The 15,233-nt window shown below is 36.3% G+C and overlaps 1 protein-coding gene across 1 annotated transcript in view; it reads left to right on the top strand.

The window, feature by feature from the left end:
- Positions 1-15,233, top strand: part of LOC123545982 (cilia- and flagella-associated protein 46-like) — a 126,804-nt gene that overhangs the window by 73,109 nt on the left and 38,462 nt on the right. The window contains exons 41-45 of the mRNA XM_053550424.1: positions 1,369-1,482; positions 6,448-6,537; positions 7,033-7,305; positions 7,863-7,960; positions 8,179-8,273. Coding sequence (XP_053406399.1) covers positions 1,369-1,482; positions 6,448-6,537; positions 7,033-7,305; positions 7,863-7,960; positions 8,179-8,273 — 670 coding nt within the window. The remainder of the gene's footprint in view (positions 1-1,368; positions 1,483-6,447; positions 6,538-7,032; positions 7,306-7,862; positions 7,961-8,178; positions 8,274-15,233) is intronic.

The raw sequence follows: 15,233 nt of genomic DNA, 5'->3' as shown, positions 1-15,233 counted from the left end.
TTTTTAAAGGGGATTTTGGGAAGTTTTAAGGTTTTGGGGACAAGAAAAAAACGTAAATTTTTCTTTCATTATATCATGTAAATAGGGTTTTTGAAATAAAAAATACAATTTTGGGATTAAAAAATTTTTTTTTCAGTTGATATTTTTAAAAAAAATTGGGTTTTACTTTTTGCAAAATTTTAAAATTTTTGGGAAGCATAAGAATCCTTTGGTTTGGTTTTTTTTGGGAAAATCGGTCAATAGCAATTTTAGAAATTTTCCCTTTTTTGCAAAAATTTTTATTAAAAATTTTAAAAAATAAAAAGGGTAAAATTTTTTTTTTTCCTTTTTCCCCCTTTTTCCTAACGGGAAAAATTTACTTTTAAAAAAAGGGGGGGGGAATAAAATTTTCTCCCTTTGGGAAAAGGGGGAATTGATTTTTTGGGATTTTGAAATTTTTAAAAAAAAAAAAAAAATTTAATTTATGAGATTTTTCCAATATGACGCGGGGCCCCCCCCGGGAAAAAACCCCAAGCCCAAAAAATTTTTGAAAAGTGGGGGTTTAAAACAAAGAAATTTTAAGGGAAATTCACGTTAAAAAAGTTTTTTTAAAAATAAATGGATTTGGGTATTTTGGGATTTTTCGTTTTAGGGCCAGGGTATATTTTTTTTTTTAAATTTTACTTGACCTAAAAAAGTAAAATTTTTCCCCCATTTTTAAATAGCCCCAATTTAAAGAATTTGCCATTAAACGCAAAAAAAAACTCAGAGAAAAATGTCGAATTTTTTAAATTGTTTAAAAAACTAAAGAGAATAATGGCTTTTTAACCAATTTTTTTTTACTTTTTTTCCGAGTAGATGAATATTTAATAAGCCCTTTTTTTTGATTACTTTTTAGAATAATTTTTAATACTGAAAGAAAACAAAAACCCTTTTATTTTACAAAATTTAGGGTTTTTTTTTTTGGTTTTCCCCCCGAGGGGCCTCCCCCTTTAAGGCTGCCAATTCAAAAAATGTCGGACTTTGGGGGGGTTTGGCTTTTTCCGGGTTTCTTTACATTTCATTTGAACGTTTTTTGCTGGTAACCTAGCCCCACCCAATTGGGGGAAAAAAATTTTTCCCGGAAGGGGATTTTAAAGAAGTTCCATCTTTGTCCCAGCATGCATTTTGTTTAGTATTTCAAATTTAACTGTTTGATTAAACAAATAAGAATACTACACATGCAATAACATTAGTTTCTGTTTCAAGAACTGTGTTTACAGTGTGTAGTAGAATGCAATACAAATTACATACAATGGGATATTTTTATATAGACAGAAAAAAATAAGCTTTATGGAGCTTTTTATTGAGATGTAGAGTGCAGTAACAATATAATGATATATATTTCAGGAGCTTGCCAAGTTGGCAGACATTCCAGAGGAGGATGAATCCGGTGGTGGTGTTGAATTAGATAAACATTCCCGACAGTTCCTGAAATATGCTAAACAGATAAGACAAATGAAGGTGAGAATGTTGTAATCACTTAGTACTCATTTAGACAAAGGTTACATAACAATAGGATCAAAGGTAAGGTGTGTTTTTATACGCCCGTTTGAAAAACGGGACGTATTATGGGAACGCCCCTGGCGGGCGAGTGGGCGGGCGGCGTCCACAGACCTTGTCCGGAGCATATCTTCTACATGCATGAAGGGATTTTGATGAAACTTGGCACAGTTGTTCACCATCATGAGACGGAGTGTCATGCGCAAGAACCAGGTCCCTAGGTCTAAGGTCAAGGTCACACTTAGAGGTCAAAGGTCAAATTCAAGAATGACTTTGTCCAGAGCATATCTCTTCATGCATAGAGGGATTTTGATGAAAGTTGGCACAATTGTTCATCATCATGAGAAGGAGTGTCATGCGCAAGAACCAGGTCCCTAGGTCTAAGGTCAAGGTCACACTTAGAGGTCAAAGGATACAAGAATGAAAACTTTGTCCGGAGCATTTCTTCTTCATGCATAGAGGATTTTGATATAACTTGGCACAAATGTTCACCACCATGAGGCGGAGTGTCATGCGCAAGAACCAGGTCTCTAGTCTAAGGTCAAGGTCACACTTAGAGGTCAAAGGATACAAGAATGAAAACCTTGTCCGGAGCATGTCTTCTTCATGCATAGAGGATTTTGATATAACTTGGCACAATGTTCACCACCACGAGACGTAGTGTCATGCGCAAGAACTAGGTCCCTAGGTCTAAGGTCACACTTAGAGGCCAAAGGTCAGATACAAGAATGACTTTGTCCGAAGCATTTCTTCTTCATGCATGGAGGGATTTTGATGTAACTTGACACAATTATACACCATCATGAGACGAAGTGTCATGCGCAGTTCCCTTCTTTCGAATTACTTCCCTTTGTTTGTTACTATAAATAGCTTATATTGTAACTTTTTCACTTACTAGTCATAGGGAAAAATCGAGACCACTTTTCTGTAGTACAATATGCATGCTACATCCAATTTTGAGGTGTATTTGACCAGTCTCTACCTGGTAAAGATTTTTGTGAGGACTTACAATTTTTTTTTTGATTTTTTTTTTTTTTTTTTTTTTTTTTTTTAAGATTAACTTCCCTTAGTTGTTACTATAAATAACTTATATTGTAACTTTTTTATAATTGACCGTAGGGAAAAACCAAGACCACTTTTCTGTGGTACAACATAGATGTTACTTTCCAATTTTAGGTGTATTTTTAAGGTATCTCTACCTGGTAAGGAGTTTTTTTTGTGGACTTAGAAAAACAAAACACTTAGTTATTACTAAAACAACCACAAAGTTAAAATTCCATTTGCAAATACAGGTGCTAGAGTAAAGAAATTTGCTGTGACGGGCGTATATTGTGACATTCTTGCACTCTTGTTTAAAGTTCTTAATGTTTTCTTAGCAGGTGTAAAATGACTAATAATTCCAAAATTCAAAAATCTGTTAATTTATACAGTTTTATTGATTTAAATGAGACATCCATACCTCAGTGAATACACACTTCTTAGCCTTTCCAAAATGACCAGGTTAGACAGCAATAGAATTTTGAAAAATATTACTAGCTTTCTTATTTCTGAACAAAACATAGTAGATGTACTGTAACTGTATGAATTGATAACTGTGCAATAGTCTTTACAAATAAATCTAACAACAAATATTGATATTGCTCCTTATTGTACCCCTGCCCCCCCCCCCCCCCCCCCCCCCCCCCCCCCCACAACAAAGTTGTAATGGGGGGTATACTGGTTTCAGGTTGTCTGTCCATCCGTCCGTCTGTCTGTCCATTCATCTGTCTGTCCGTAGACACTATCTTGTGCGCACCATCTCTCCTCATCCCTTGACACAGTTTAATGAAGCTTCACACAAGTAATCAGTAACAACAGTAGTTTTGCATGGGGCATGTTAGGTTCTTTCAGAAAAAAATTTGCAGACTTACGGGACTTTGTTTTTTGTTACTATACTATATACATAGACACAATCTTGAGCGCACCATCTCTCCTCATCCCCTTGACACAATTTAATGAAACTTCACACAAGTGATCAGTAACAACAGCAGTTGTGCATGGGGCATGTTAGGTTCTTTCAACGACAAAAATTGCAGAGTTATGGGACTTTGTTTCTTGTTAACGTACTATGTACATACAGTCTGCATATGCAATCTTGTGCGCGCCTAATCTTCCGAACCCTTGCACACAATTTAATGAAACTTCACACAAGTGATCAGTACCAACCCTAGTTGTGCATGTTACGTTCTTTTAGATAAATATTCTGCATAGTTATGGGACTTTGTTTTTTTAGCTCACCTGTCACAAAGTGACAAGGTGAGCTTTTGTGATCGCGCGGTGTCCGTCGTCCGTCCGTCCGTCCGTAAACTTTTGCTTGTGACCACTCTAGAGGTCACATTTTTCATGGGATCTTTATGAAAGTTGGTCAGAATGTTCATCTTGATGATATCTAGGTCAAGTTCGAAACTGGGTCACGTGCCTTTAAAAACTAGGTCAGTAGGTCTAAAAATAGAAAAACCTTGTGACCTCTCTAGAGGCCATATATTTCACAAGATCTTCATGAAAATTGGTCAGAATGTTCATCTTGATGATATCTAGGTCAAGTTTGAAACTGGGTCATGTGCCATCAAAAACTAGGTCAGTAGGTCTAAAAATAGAAAAACCTTGAGACCTCTCTAGAGGCCATATATTTCACAAGATCTTTATGAAAATTGGTCAGAATGTTCGTCTTGACGATATCTAGGTCAAGTTCGAAACTGGTTTACATGCCTTCAAAAACTAGGTCAGTAGGTCAAATAATAGAAAAACCTTGTGACCTCTCTAAAGGCCACATTTTTCATGGGATCTTTATGAAAGTTGGTCAGAATGTTCACCTTGATGATATCTAGGTCAAGTTCGAAACTGGGTCACGTGCCATCAAAAACTAGGTCAGTAGGTCTAAAAATAGAAAAACCTTGTGACCTCTCTAGAGGCCATATATTTCACAAGATCTTCATGAAAATTGGTCAGAACCTTCACCTTGATGATATCTAGGTCAAGTTTGAAATTGGGTCACGTGCGTTCAAAAACTAGGTCAGTAGGTCAAATAATAGAAAAACCTTATGACCTCTCTAGAGGCCATATTTTTCATGGGATCTGTATGAAAGTTGGTCTGAATGTTCATCTTGATGATATCTAGGACAAGTTTGAAACTGGGTCACATGTGGTCAAAAACTAGGTCAGTAGGTCAAATAATAGAAAAACCTTGTGACCTCTCTAGAGGCCATATATTTCATGAGATCTTCATGAAAATTGGTCAGAATGTTCACCTTGATGATATCTAGGTCAAGTTTGAAAGTGGGTCACGTGCCTTCAAAAACTAGGTCAGTAGGTCAAATAATAGAAAAACCTTGTGACCTCTCTAGAGGCCATATTTTTCATGGGATCTGTATGAAAGTTGGTCTGAATGTTCATCTTGATGATATCTAGGTCAAGTTTGAAAGTGGGTCACATGCCATTAAAAACTAGGTCAGTAGGTCAGATAATAGAAAAACCTTGTGACCTCTCTAAAGGCCATATTTTTCATGGGATCTGTATGAAAGTTAGTCTGAATGTTCATCTTGATGATATCTAGGTCAAGTTCGAAACAGGGTCATGGGCGGTCAAAAACTAGGTCAGTAGGCCTAAAAATAGAAAAACCTTGTGACCTCTCTAGAGGCCATACTTGTGAATGGATCTCCATAAAAATTGGTCAGAATGTTCATCTTGATGATACCTAGGTCAAGTTCGAAACTGGGTCTCGTGCCATCAAAAGTAGGTCAGTAGGTCAAATAATGAAAAAATGTTGTGACCTCTCTAGAGGCCATATTTTTCATGGGATCTGTATGAAAGTTGGTCTGAATGTTTATCTTGATGATATATAGGTCAAGTTTGAAACTGGGTCAACTGCGATCAAAAACTAGGTCAGTAGGTCTTGAAATAGAAAAACCTTGTGACCTTTCTAGAGGCCATACCCTTGAATGGATCTTCATGAAAATTGGTCAGAATGTTCACCTTGATGATATCTAGGTCAAGTTTGAAACTGGGTCACGTGCCTTAAAAAACTTGGTCAATAGGTCAAATAATAAAAAAACCTTGTGACCTCTCTAGAGGCCATATTTTTCATGGGATCTGTATGAAAGTTGGTCTGAATGTTCATCTTGATGATATCTAGGTCAGGTTAGAAACTGGGTCATCTGTGGTCAAAAACTAGGTCAGTAGGTCTAAAATTAGAAAAATCTTTTGACCTCTCTAGAGGCCATATTTTTCAATGGATCTTCATGAAAATTGATCTGAATGTTCACCTTGATGATATCTAGGTCAGTTTCGAAACTGGGTCACGTGCGGTCAAAAACTAGGCCAGAAGGTATAAAAATAGAAAAACTTTGTGACCTCTCTATAGGCTATATTTTTCATGAGATCTTCATGAAAATTAGTGAGAATGTTCACCTTGATATCTAGGTATAGTTGAAAACAGGTCACGTACCTTTGGAAACTAGGTCAATAGGTCAAATAATAGAAAAACCTTGTGACCTCTCTAGAGACCATATTTTTCAATGGATCTTCATGAAAATTGGTCAGAATTTTTATTTTGATAATATCAAGGTGAGCGATTCAGGACCATCATGGTCCTCTTGTGTTACTATATTGTATACATACAGTCTATATACATACAGTCCACATAATTATGCAATCTTGTGTGGGTCAAATTGCCATGTACTGTGTCAGTGCATGGGGGTGGGTGGGGGGGGTACATTCATCACCTTTAGTGATAGCTCTAGTTTTAAAAATGATTCACCGCACTTCCGCTTAAACAATCATGTAAATCATAATATATTTTGTTGCCGTTTTGAAGGAATATGTCGTACAGACAGAGGAGGCACTAACTATTGATAGCTTTCAAAAATAGAAACCAATTGTTTGTTTCAGAGCTGTGATAGTGTATCTAGACAATACCTGATACAGGCAACAGAATGTCTTTTACAGACACTCCTCCTGGCTCTTAGTAAAAAATACACTGTAAGTTTACAACTTACTCATCTATGTTATAAGTATGGTTATTATCAAAACATCCTTTTCCATATGTATACAAAAAATATTTATCTTTTTTCACTAGTGGAGTGATCAACTGAATCAATTAGAACTGATTAAAAATGAGTCGAGTACAGATTTTTATGTGGTTAATTCATGGAGAGGACATTAAATTGCCAAGAGCTGTGGCAAATGTTTTTGTGAAAATTTAGCAAAAGACAGGGTAATGTCTGTTACTTGTGAATACTACAGAATCCAAAAGTATTTGATAAGTGGACTAAATGTCCTGTAGAAAAATGACATTATAAACAAAGTTTTATGTGACATTTTATTCTATCATTGATATCTATGACTGTTATTCCGAAGTGCTTTAAAAGATGACATACAAAACAAAGTCATGTTCAATATCTAAAGTTAAATTTTTTGTAGAAAATGATATTTTGGCAGAGAAAATATGTTTATTCCATGTTGTATATTATGTAGGATATAGCAGCAGTTGCAGCGCTGGAGTTGGTGGAATGTTTTGGACAGTACGACCCTGTGATCAGTACACAGTTTCTCGCTCTCTACCAGAGTTGTAACATATCAGTACGCTTGAACGATCTGCTTCACCGTGCCCAACTGGACCCAATACAGTCCAAACTGGCAGCACTTCTCAGACAGCGAGAGAACCTACTTACAAAGGATGTTTCCTATAACACTGGTGCAAGTTCTGTGATGACAACAGTACAAAATGCTCTAGAAAATGACTGGCAGGTAGGTTTAATGTAAATCAGATATTAATTTTTCACAATTGTTGCTTCAAAACTGCCACTTGCCTGACACCATTATGACTTCAGAAAACTCTTGGAGTATAGAATAATTTCCTGTCCATCTGGCTTACAGAAGTTTGATAGTTCTACCGAAGTACTTGCCTGTGTTTCAAATTATGTTAGAAAGGGCATCTCCTGTTTTCCTTCATTACTAAAATAATGGAGAGACCTGAAATGTTTTAATGTTACTTAAACCAAAACAAAAACAGTATTTGCACTGAAATCTTTCAGTATTTGAGTTGTCCTCAGTACAGTGGTTCTTAAACATTATTCCATTATAATGAAAGATGTTGATTAAAAAAAGTGTACAATAGATTACATTAGGCACTTTAAATCTAACACAATTTTTTCTTGGAACCTATAGGAAAATAATGGCAGAATGGCTAGTTTTATCAAGCATTAGTTCTTACATATGTTTAATGTGTAGAGGAGTAGTCATTTGACACCAGCAGTTTTAATTGTTTAAAAAATATTTTATGATTATTTATAAAATATGAACAGGCTTGGAAGAAGATGGATATACTGTCAAATCATATGGATATATTGAAGGAACTGCCCTCCAACTTTAACTTTATCGTGCTGCAGCATTCTCCAGATAAGTATGTACATAGTGTATACTTAGATAACTTAATGAAAAAAGTAATTACTGTTAAAGATGAAGTATATTTTTCAAACTTTTATTGCCCCCCCCCCCCCCAGCAAAAAGATACAAATGTTTCAAAGACTGTCACATGTAGTACTGCTTTTAATCTTGGTCTTTATTTTGTTTCATTTTGTAACATATCGATTTGTTCTATATTAGCAATATTTTATACAGGAAATTTCTGTATGGTGCTGTTATGGACAAACCAAAGGGTACCCCGGCTGCTGGAGGTGGTGACAAGAAAGGCAATCCTAAACAAGGAGCTCCAGGTATAAATCTTATATGTTTATCCACATATATCACAATATAGATTATGCCATTATTTTCAAATACCAACAATATCATAATTTGATCAAATCAAAGTTTTGAATATGATCCTCAAGCAGGAAAAATTCTGGGTAAGATTGGGTTACTAGATTAATCTTGCTTATGGAATAAATAGAATTGTATTAATTGACATGTTAGTAAGTTGATTATTACACTGAATCTATTTAAAGATTATGCTCTTTTCTCTTCAATTGTTGGTCACATGGAACTCCTTAAAGTTCCATAAGGCTTTAAATTTTATGTTAAAAACAGATGAAACAGCTGTCCAAATAGATGGTGTCAATTTTTATATGAGCCGTGCCATGAGAAAATCAACATAATGGGTTTGCGACCAGCATGGATCCAGACCAGCCTGCGCATCCGCGCAGTCTGGTCAGGATCCATGCTGTTCGCTAATAGTTTCTCCAATTCCAATAGGCTTTAAAAGCAAACAGCATGGAGCCTGACCAGACTGCGCGGATGCGCAGGCTGGTCTGGATCCATGCTGGTCGCATACCCACTATGTTGGTTTTCTCATGGCACGGCTCATATGGTTAGAAAAGTGCTACCTTTAATACTGCACATGAACTTTTACAGTTGATGTTATAAAAGGCGGTAATAAAAAACAATAGATTCAATAAAACTTCTACCGTTCTCATCAATATTCAAAATTTTGACATGTTTTTCAATGAAATTTTTTATCACAGACAAATTTTAAAGTCCTTACTAGCTGAATTCAGTAAAATTGCCACTCTGAACTGTTCATTTGCATGTAAAATGATTTCTTATTAGACAGGTTTGTGACTTTTCCTGTGTTTGAAATTACTGAACATGCATTATAACCCAGAATTGAAAAACTTAACTTTTTATTATCTCCCACCAAAGACGGAGGGATATTGTTTTGACGTTGTCCATCTGGCTGTTTGTCTGTGTGTTTAAACATTTTTACAGCACTTCAAGTTCATACTGCACCATAGGCAACTCAGTAACTTTTCAGGAGATATTTAAAACGCTGCTAATATGTTGTTGAATTTCACATCAAATAAATGAGCCATTTGATAAAATGAATGTTACAAATGTTTGCTTTTTATCCTTTAATAATTTTCAAAATAAGATGAAAGTGATGATAAAGATGAAATCTTGACTGATCATGAACTACCTGGTAAATAATATGTTGTACATACATTCACATACGTCTCTTTAAAGTATCACAGTTGGGATGTAAGCTAATATTTGATCTTCATGAAAAATGTTGTTTAGTAAATGAATATTTATATTAAGGAAATGTTTTTGTAAATGTTGTTGTTTTTACATTTATTCACAGCTGTTACACGTAAAATGCTAAATAATTGAGTTTATAATAACCTAAATACTACCAAGCTTTGTGTGCTAGCTTGGTAACGTTAGATAGGTCTTGACTGATTTCCTCACTGTCTGTATTGTGTTAGTCTCATCCATTAGGCACAAAGTCAAACTACCAATCTATCAGTCATGGGAGCAGTGCCTTACTGATACTTTCCACATAGCTCCACTTGCCAGTATTTTGAGAGTTGTTGCTGAGAAAATCAGCCACAAATAACAAGAATTTCTCACAGTGCTGTAAAAAAAACTTTCTTGTATTATTGTTATATTTGTAATATTTTTTCTTTGAAGAAATTTAACATGTGTCCTTAGATCTCTACTACTTTTTATACGTCCAAAGGGATGTATTATGTTATACCCCCGGTGTCCATCCGTTTGTCCGTCCATTAGCAATTTTGTGTCCGCTCTGTAACTCTTGAACCCCTTGAAGGATTTCATAGAAACTTGACACAAATGTTCACCACATCAGGATGACGTGCAGAGAGCATGTTTTGGATGGCTAGCTTCAAGATCAAGGTCACACTTAGGGGTCAAAGGTCATATGAGTGTGTTTCGTGTCCGCTCTGTAACTCTTGAACTGCTTGAAGGATTGTAAAGAAACTTAGCATGAATGTTCACCACATCGAGATGATGTGCAAAGCACATGTTCTGGATGTGTCGCTTCAAAGTCTACGTCACACTTAGGGGTCAAAGGTCATTGCTCTGTAACTCTTCAACCCCTTGAAGGATTTCAAAGAAACTTGACACAAATGTTTACCACATCGAGATGATGTGCAGAGCGCATGTTCGGGAGGCTAGCTACAAGGTCAATGTCATACTTAGGGGTCAAAGGTCATACCTTAGGGCATATATTGCTCCACACTGCGGTTCTCTTGTTGCTTATCTTATACCTTATATTTATTAGATATCTCAAATTTTGTCACCCCCTCCCCGCCTCAGAAAAAAATGGCTGTCAGTTTTATCAAGGGGATTAAATATTGCAGAATTGGGAACACTGCCTATATGGGCGATATTTTTCTTGATAACTTGGCAACGTACATTATATATGAAGTGAGTTTCCTACACTTGTTAAATATTTGAAAAAAAATATGGGTGTGTTGGTAGGAAATCTAAGAGTTTTTAAAAGGTTGGCATATACTGTGAGTTGATCCAAACTGTCCATGAATATGTGTAGAAAATGCATGATGCAGTGCCAACATAATAACAGCATAGACTTCTGCTAGCGGGTGTAGTAATGTGTTGTTGTGTGTGAGCTACAGCTTTGAGAAGTGTATGAATTAGTTTAGATATATATAGTCACATAATAGTGTCTCAACGAGTTATGTCTCCCACACCACTGTTGTGGGAGACACATTGATTTACCTCTGTCTGTGTGCGTGTCCATGTGTCTGTCTGTCACAAATCTTGTCCGCACTCTTAAGTCGAACATTTCTCATCCGATCTTCAGCAAACTTGAACAAAATATGTTTGCCAGTAAGTCCTGGGCCAAGATCGATAACTAGCCAAATCGGCTCAGGCACTTCAGAATTGTGGCCCTTGAATAACCGAAAATCGCTCTGTACACATATGCCAGTATCCACACTCTAAGTCATTGGTGCATGGTTGACTCGGATACATAACTATTCAGATGATTAGGTAGTTGTGAAGGACATGCGCTTTTCTCAAATGCAGCTCTAGTTTTTTATTATTAATAAATGCTTTCACAAATGGTGTAATGCCAACTTATGACAACCCCAAAAATATGCTGATACTGGTGATCAAGTATTAAGACCACTGTTGTATCCCTGATTCAGTTTTGTGATTCATTTTGTGTTTGTATAGAATACACAATATAGAAAAATTAAAAACAACTTCTGTAATTCTTTTAATTCTAGATTAGATTTGGCTTCTGTAATAATTACTTGTAAAAGCACTTATTTAGTAATTGATAAATAAATAAAATGTATGCAATAATAGGGTGCCTCACAGTTAAGAGCATTTGTACATAGAATCGTTGGATGGGTTGACAGCTGAATTCTAATCTACTTCTCCATTTACTGAGAAAAATACTCTGAAGTACCATATGCACTGATCCTCCTCTAATGTAAAATATATTATTCCATATTACTCGACATAAAATAAAAACATGTACCATTCTTTGTCTTTTATTTATCTCATTGTTATACTGTTAAATGTTTTAAGATCAGATAACACATTATGACGAACAAATGACTTAAAATACTTGATTTCTAAATTAATATATTCTACATCTGCTAAGGTAAATGCATCAATAGATCTGAGAAAAACATTGAAAAGTTAAGTTGGCATGTTTTTGGCCGCTCTATCTTCAAGCGAGAGGAGACCAGGCGCAAGCATGAGACAACACGCGATGCGATGACCCCTAAAAACCGCAGACGGCACCCAGCACACGGACCACACCCGAATGTATGACAGCAGACCTCAGCTCACCACGGCTCCGCACCAAAACGATGCCACGAAGCAAGTCAAGAGCTGCTACCAAACACTCAGTGCTAGAAAGCTGTCTGATATATGTCTGTGCTAAAACAAGAACGACAATATTGACATTATTGTCCACGAAAACGGCACGCGTTAAATATTCATGAGACAGCCCATTTCTTCAGCTAGTAAAACTAAAATACGGACTGACCGGGCCTACCACACAAAACATCAACTGATGCACCCCAGACACACTTCACCTTGCAAGAAGCAACGCAACATAAGCACCACACAACATTATAGTGAAGCATTACAGACAACGGAATGCAAACAGGGCCTCACCAGTACCATTGTGATGCATTACAGACACTTCATATCGCAAGAAACAACGCAACATAGGCATTACCAACACTATAGTGAAGCACTACGGACAACGGAATGCAACTTGGGCCTCACCAGTACCATAGTGATACATTACAGACACAACCTAGGTTTCGCCAATACTGTAATTGTTCACTATAGAAGCTTCACTACGCAAAAAAGCAAAGCAACCTAGGCATCACCAGAACCTATAGTGGTGCACTACAACCACTTCACAAGCAAGCAACGCAACGCAACGCAATGCAATCTAGGACTCGCCAGTACTATAAGGACGAAATCCTAGTGACCCGAAGCAACTTCAGGTCAACCAACCTTAAATAGCAAGGTGCATCTTTTGCAATGAACAACCTTTGGTGCACTGTTTAAGACAATAATGCCCTTGTGATAGGCCCGATAAAGGCAAACATAGCTTCACCAAACTGAGCGGACCGTGTCCATAACTGACAGATGACAACGCAAATTACACTGAACTGTTCCGAATAAAAATTCATCACACCAAACGCATAGATATATCTCTAGTTCGGCGTCTACCGTATAAATCGCCACAAAACAAACACCCAACCGGTTATTGTTTAGCAATCTAATTAACTCGATATCTCGCCTGATCCCCTCCATTCAACATTATTTGAGCGACAGTCCTAACATTTAAGGTATAATTACCGATTCATTAAAATTACAAAACACATAAATAACTGCCAGTGAGCCTTATCTTTTATCTAGAAGCTAAGATATAAATGAAAATACCTAAGCCAAAGTAATACACAAGTTCATGTAATTTCTTTCCTATATATTCTTTTACAGAAAATGTCTTAAACATTAATTTAATTTCCGATATCCTAAAAAAGCAGACAGTTCCAGTTAAAAACATTCTAACGAATGCTGTTATTTATCAACACAATACACCTGAATTCCATAAATCGGGAACTATCCAAAAGTTAATTCCAAGGAAGTATCTACGGTACTTTGAAGTTCCTTCGACTTGGCTTCTATCACAGAACATTCATTCGTAACTTCTTTGAGTATGATTATAATTGGGATATCGGAGACTTCACAGTGTAGGCTACGTTGCACTAACAGCTCACTGACATCTTCAATAAACGCCATATAAGAAATCTGTACCCTGAAAGTATAATACAAAACGCAGCAAATCTGACACAAATTTCTCCAGAATGTCAGGTCTTTCACCAAAAAAAAAAAAAAAAAAACTAAGTTAACCATAAAAAACTACTGCATTAGCAACTTTAGGGGTGTGGCGGGAGGGTAAGTTTATCTTTACTGAACGACATGTAGAAGAACTGTAGATTCTGTCAGTCAGTGTATAATAACGGTCTATTCGCCCTTTCAGACGCAATGTGAGAAATCTGCACGGGCTTTTTGCTTTTATATCGAACAACTGGCTGTGTTCTCGGCTCGCTGAACATGCACATCAGTACTGTATTGATAAAACGAGAACCAGTTCAACTGAATAATAAAGGCCGATTAATCCCGAATCCTTAGCAACTAACAAACATTTTAAGTCTCGAGGAATAAATGAAATTATTTTAAAGAAATAATTTATATTATTCCATATTACTCGACATAAAATAAAAACATGTACCATTCTTTGTCTTTTATTTATCTCATTGTTATACTGTTAAATGTTTTAAGATCAGATAACACATTATGACGAACAAATGACTTAAAATACTTGATTTCTAAATTAATATATTCTACATCTGCTAAGGTAAATGCATCAATAGATCTGAGAAAAACATTGAAAAGTTAAGTTGGCATGTTTTTGGCCGCTCTATCTTCAAGCGAGAGGAGACCAGGCGCAAGCATGAGACAACACGCGATGCGATGACCCCTAAAAACCGCAGACGGCACCCAGCACACGGACCACACCCGAATGTATGACAGCAGACCTCAGCTCACCACGGCTCCGCACCAAAACGATGCCACGAAGCAAGTCAAGAGCTGCTACCAAACACTCAGTGCTAGAAAGCTGTTTAACAAACACCATGCGTCCCGTCTCCTCTCGATTTATTGATTTTTTCCGCCACAATAAATTTTGCAAAAATTTATCCCCCAAAAAATCAACACAAAGAAAAATTAGACATTTAGAATTTTCTATTAAAGCATCTCTGTGACCGCGGCAAATCTCAAGTAAAATGCAATGAATCCGCGCGAAAGAAATTATAGCGAACGCATAAAATATAGGTAAACATTCAATCCACACGGCCAGCCAACCGCTGGAGTCGAAAATATCATGCGGTGTTACCGAAAGATACTGTAATATTTCTAATACGAATGATCAGTACGTACAGGACAAACTAATTAAGCGTATTGATGCACTTATCCCTAATAGCATAAATCTGAACAACATTTTACCGGGAAAAAAGTTGCTGTGGCATAACACATTATAGTGTGATTTGGTTTAACCGTAAAAATCTTGGGCAAACTAGATCTTAACAAAATAATTCGATGTTAGGTTATTTGTGACGTCAGAACTTCTGAATCACAGTAAGTAGTCATGAAAAGTTATTTGTTTTATTTGCGTGTATACATGGTAAAAGTACATACATAGTTTCAAATCACCAAAAATTCGTAATTTCGGATATTGTTTAATAGTTTACCTAAATCAATGAAGAATTGTATCAACTTTTGGCACACACAAGTTTTATTTGAATTTGTGTCCAAATTGTGAAATAATTGTCATAAATTTAAACCTCTAGCATGTAAAGCGTCGGTAGCGATGAACATTT

This window comes from Mercenaria mercenaria, chromosome 9 (assembly GCF_021730395.1).
Source record: "Mercenaria mercenaria strain notata chromosome 9, MADL_Memer_1, whole genome shotgun sequence".
Classification (NCBI taxonomy): domain Eukaryota; kingdom Metazoa; phylum Mollusca; class Bivalvia; order Venerida; family Veneridae; genus Mercenaria; species Mercenaria mercenaria.
Note: the sequence above shows the minus strand (reverse complement) of the source record. Positions and strands in the feature narration are given on the sequence as shown.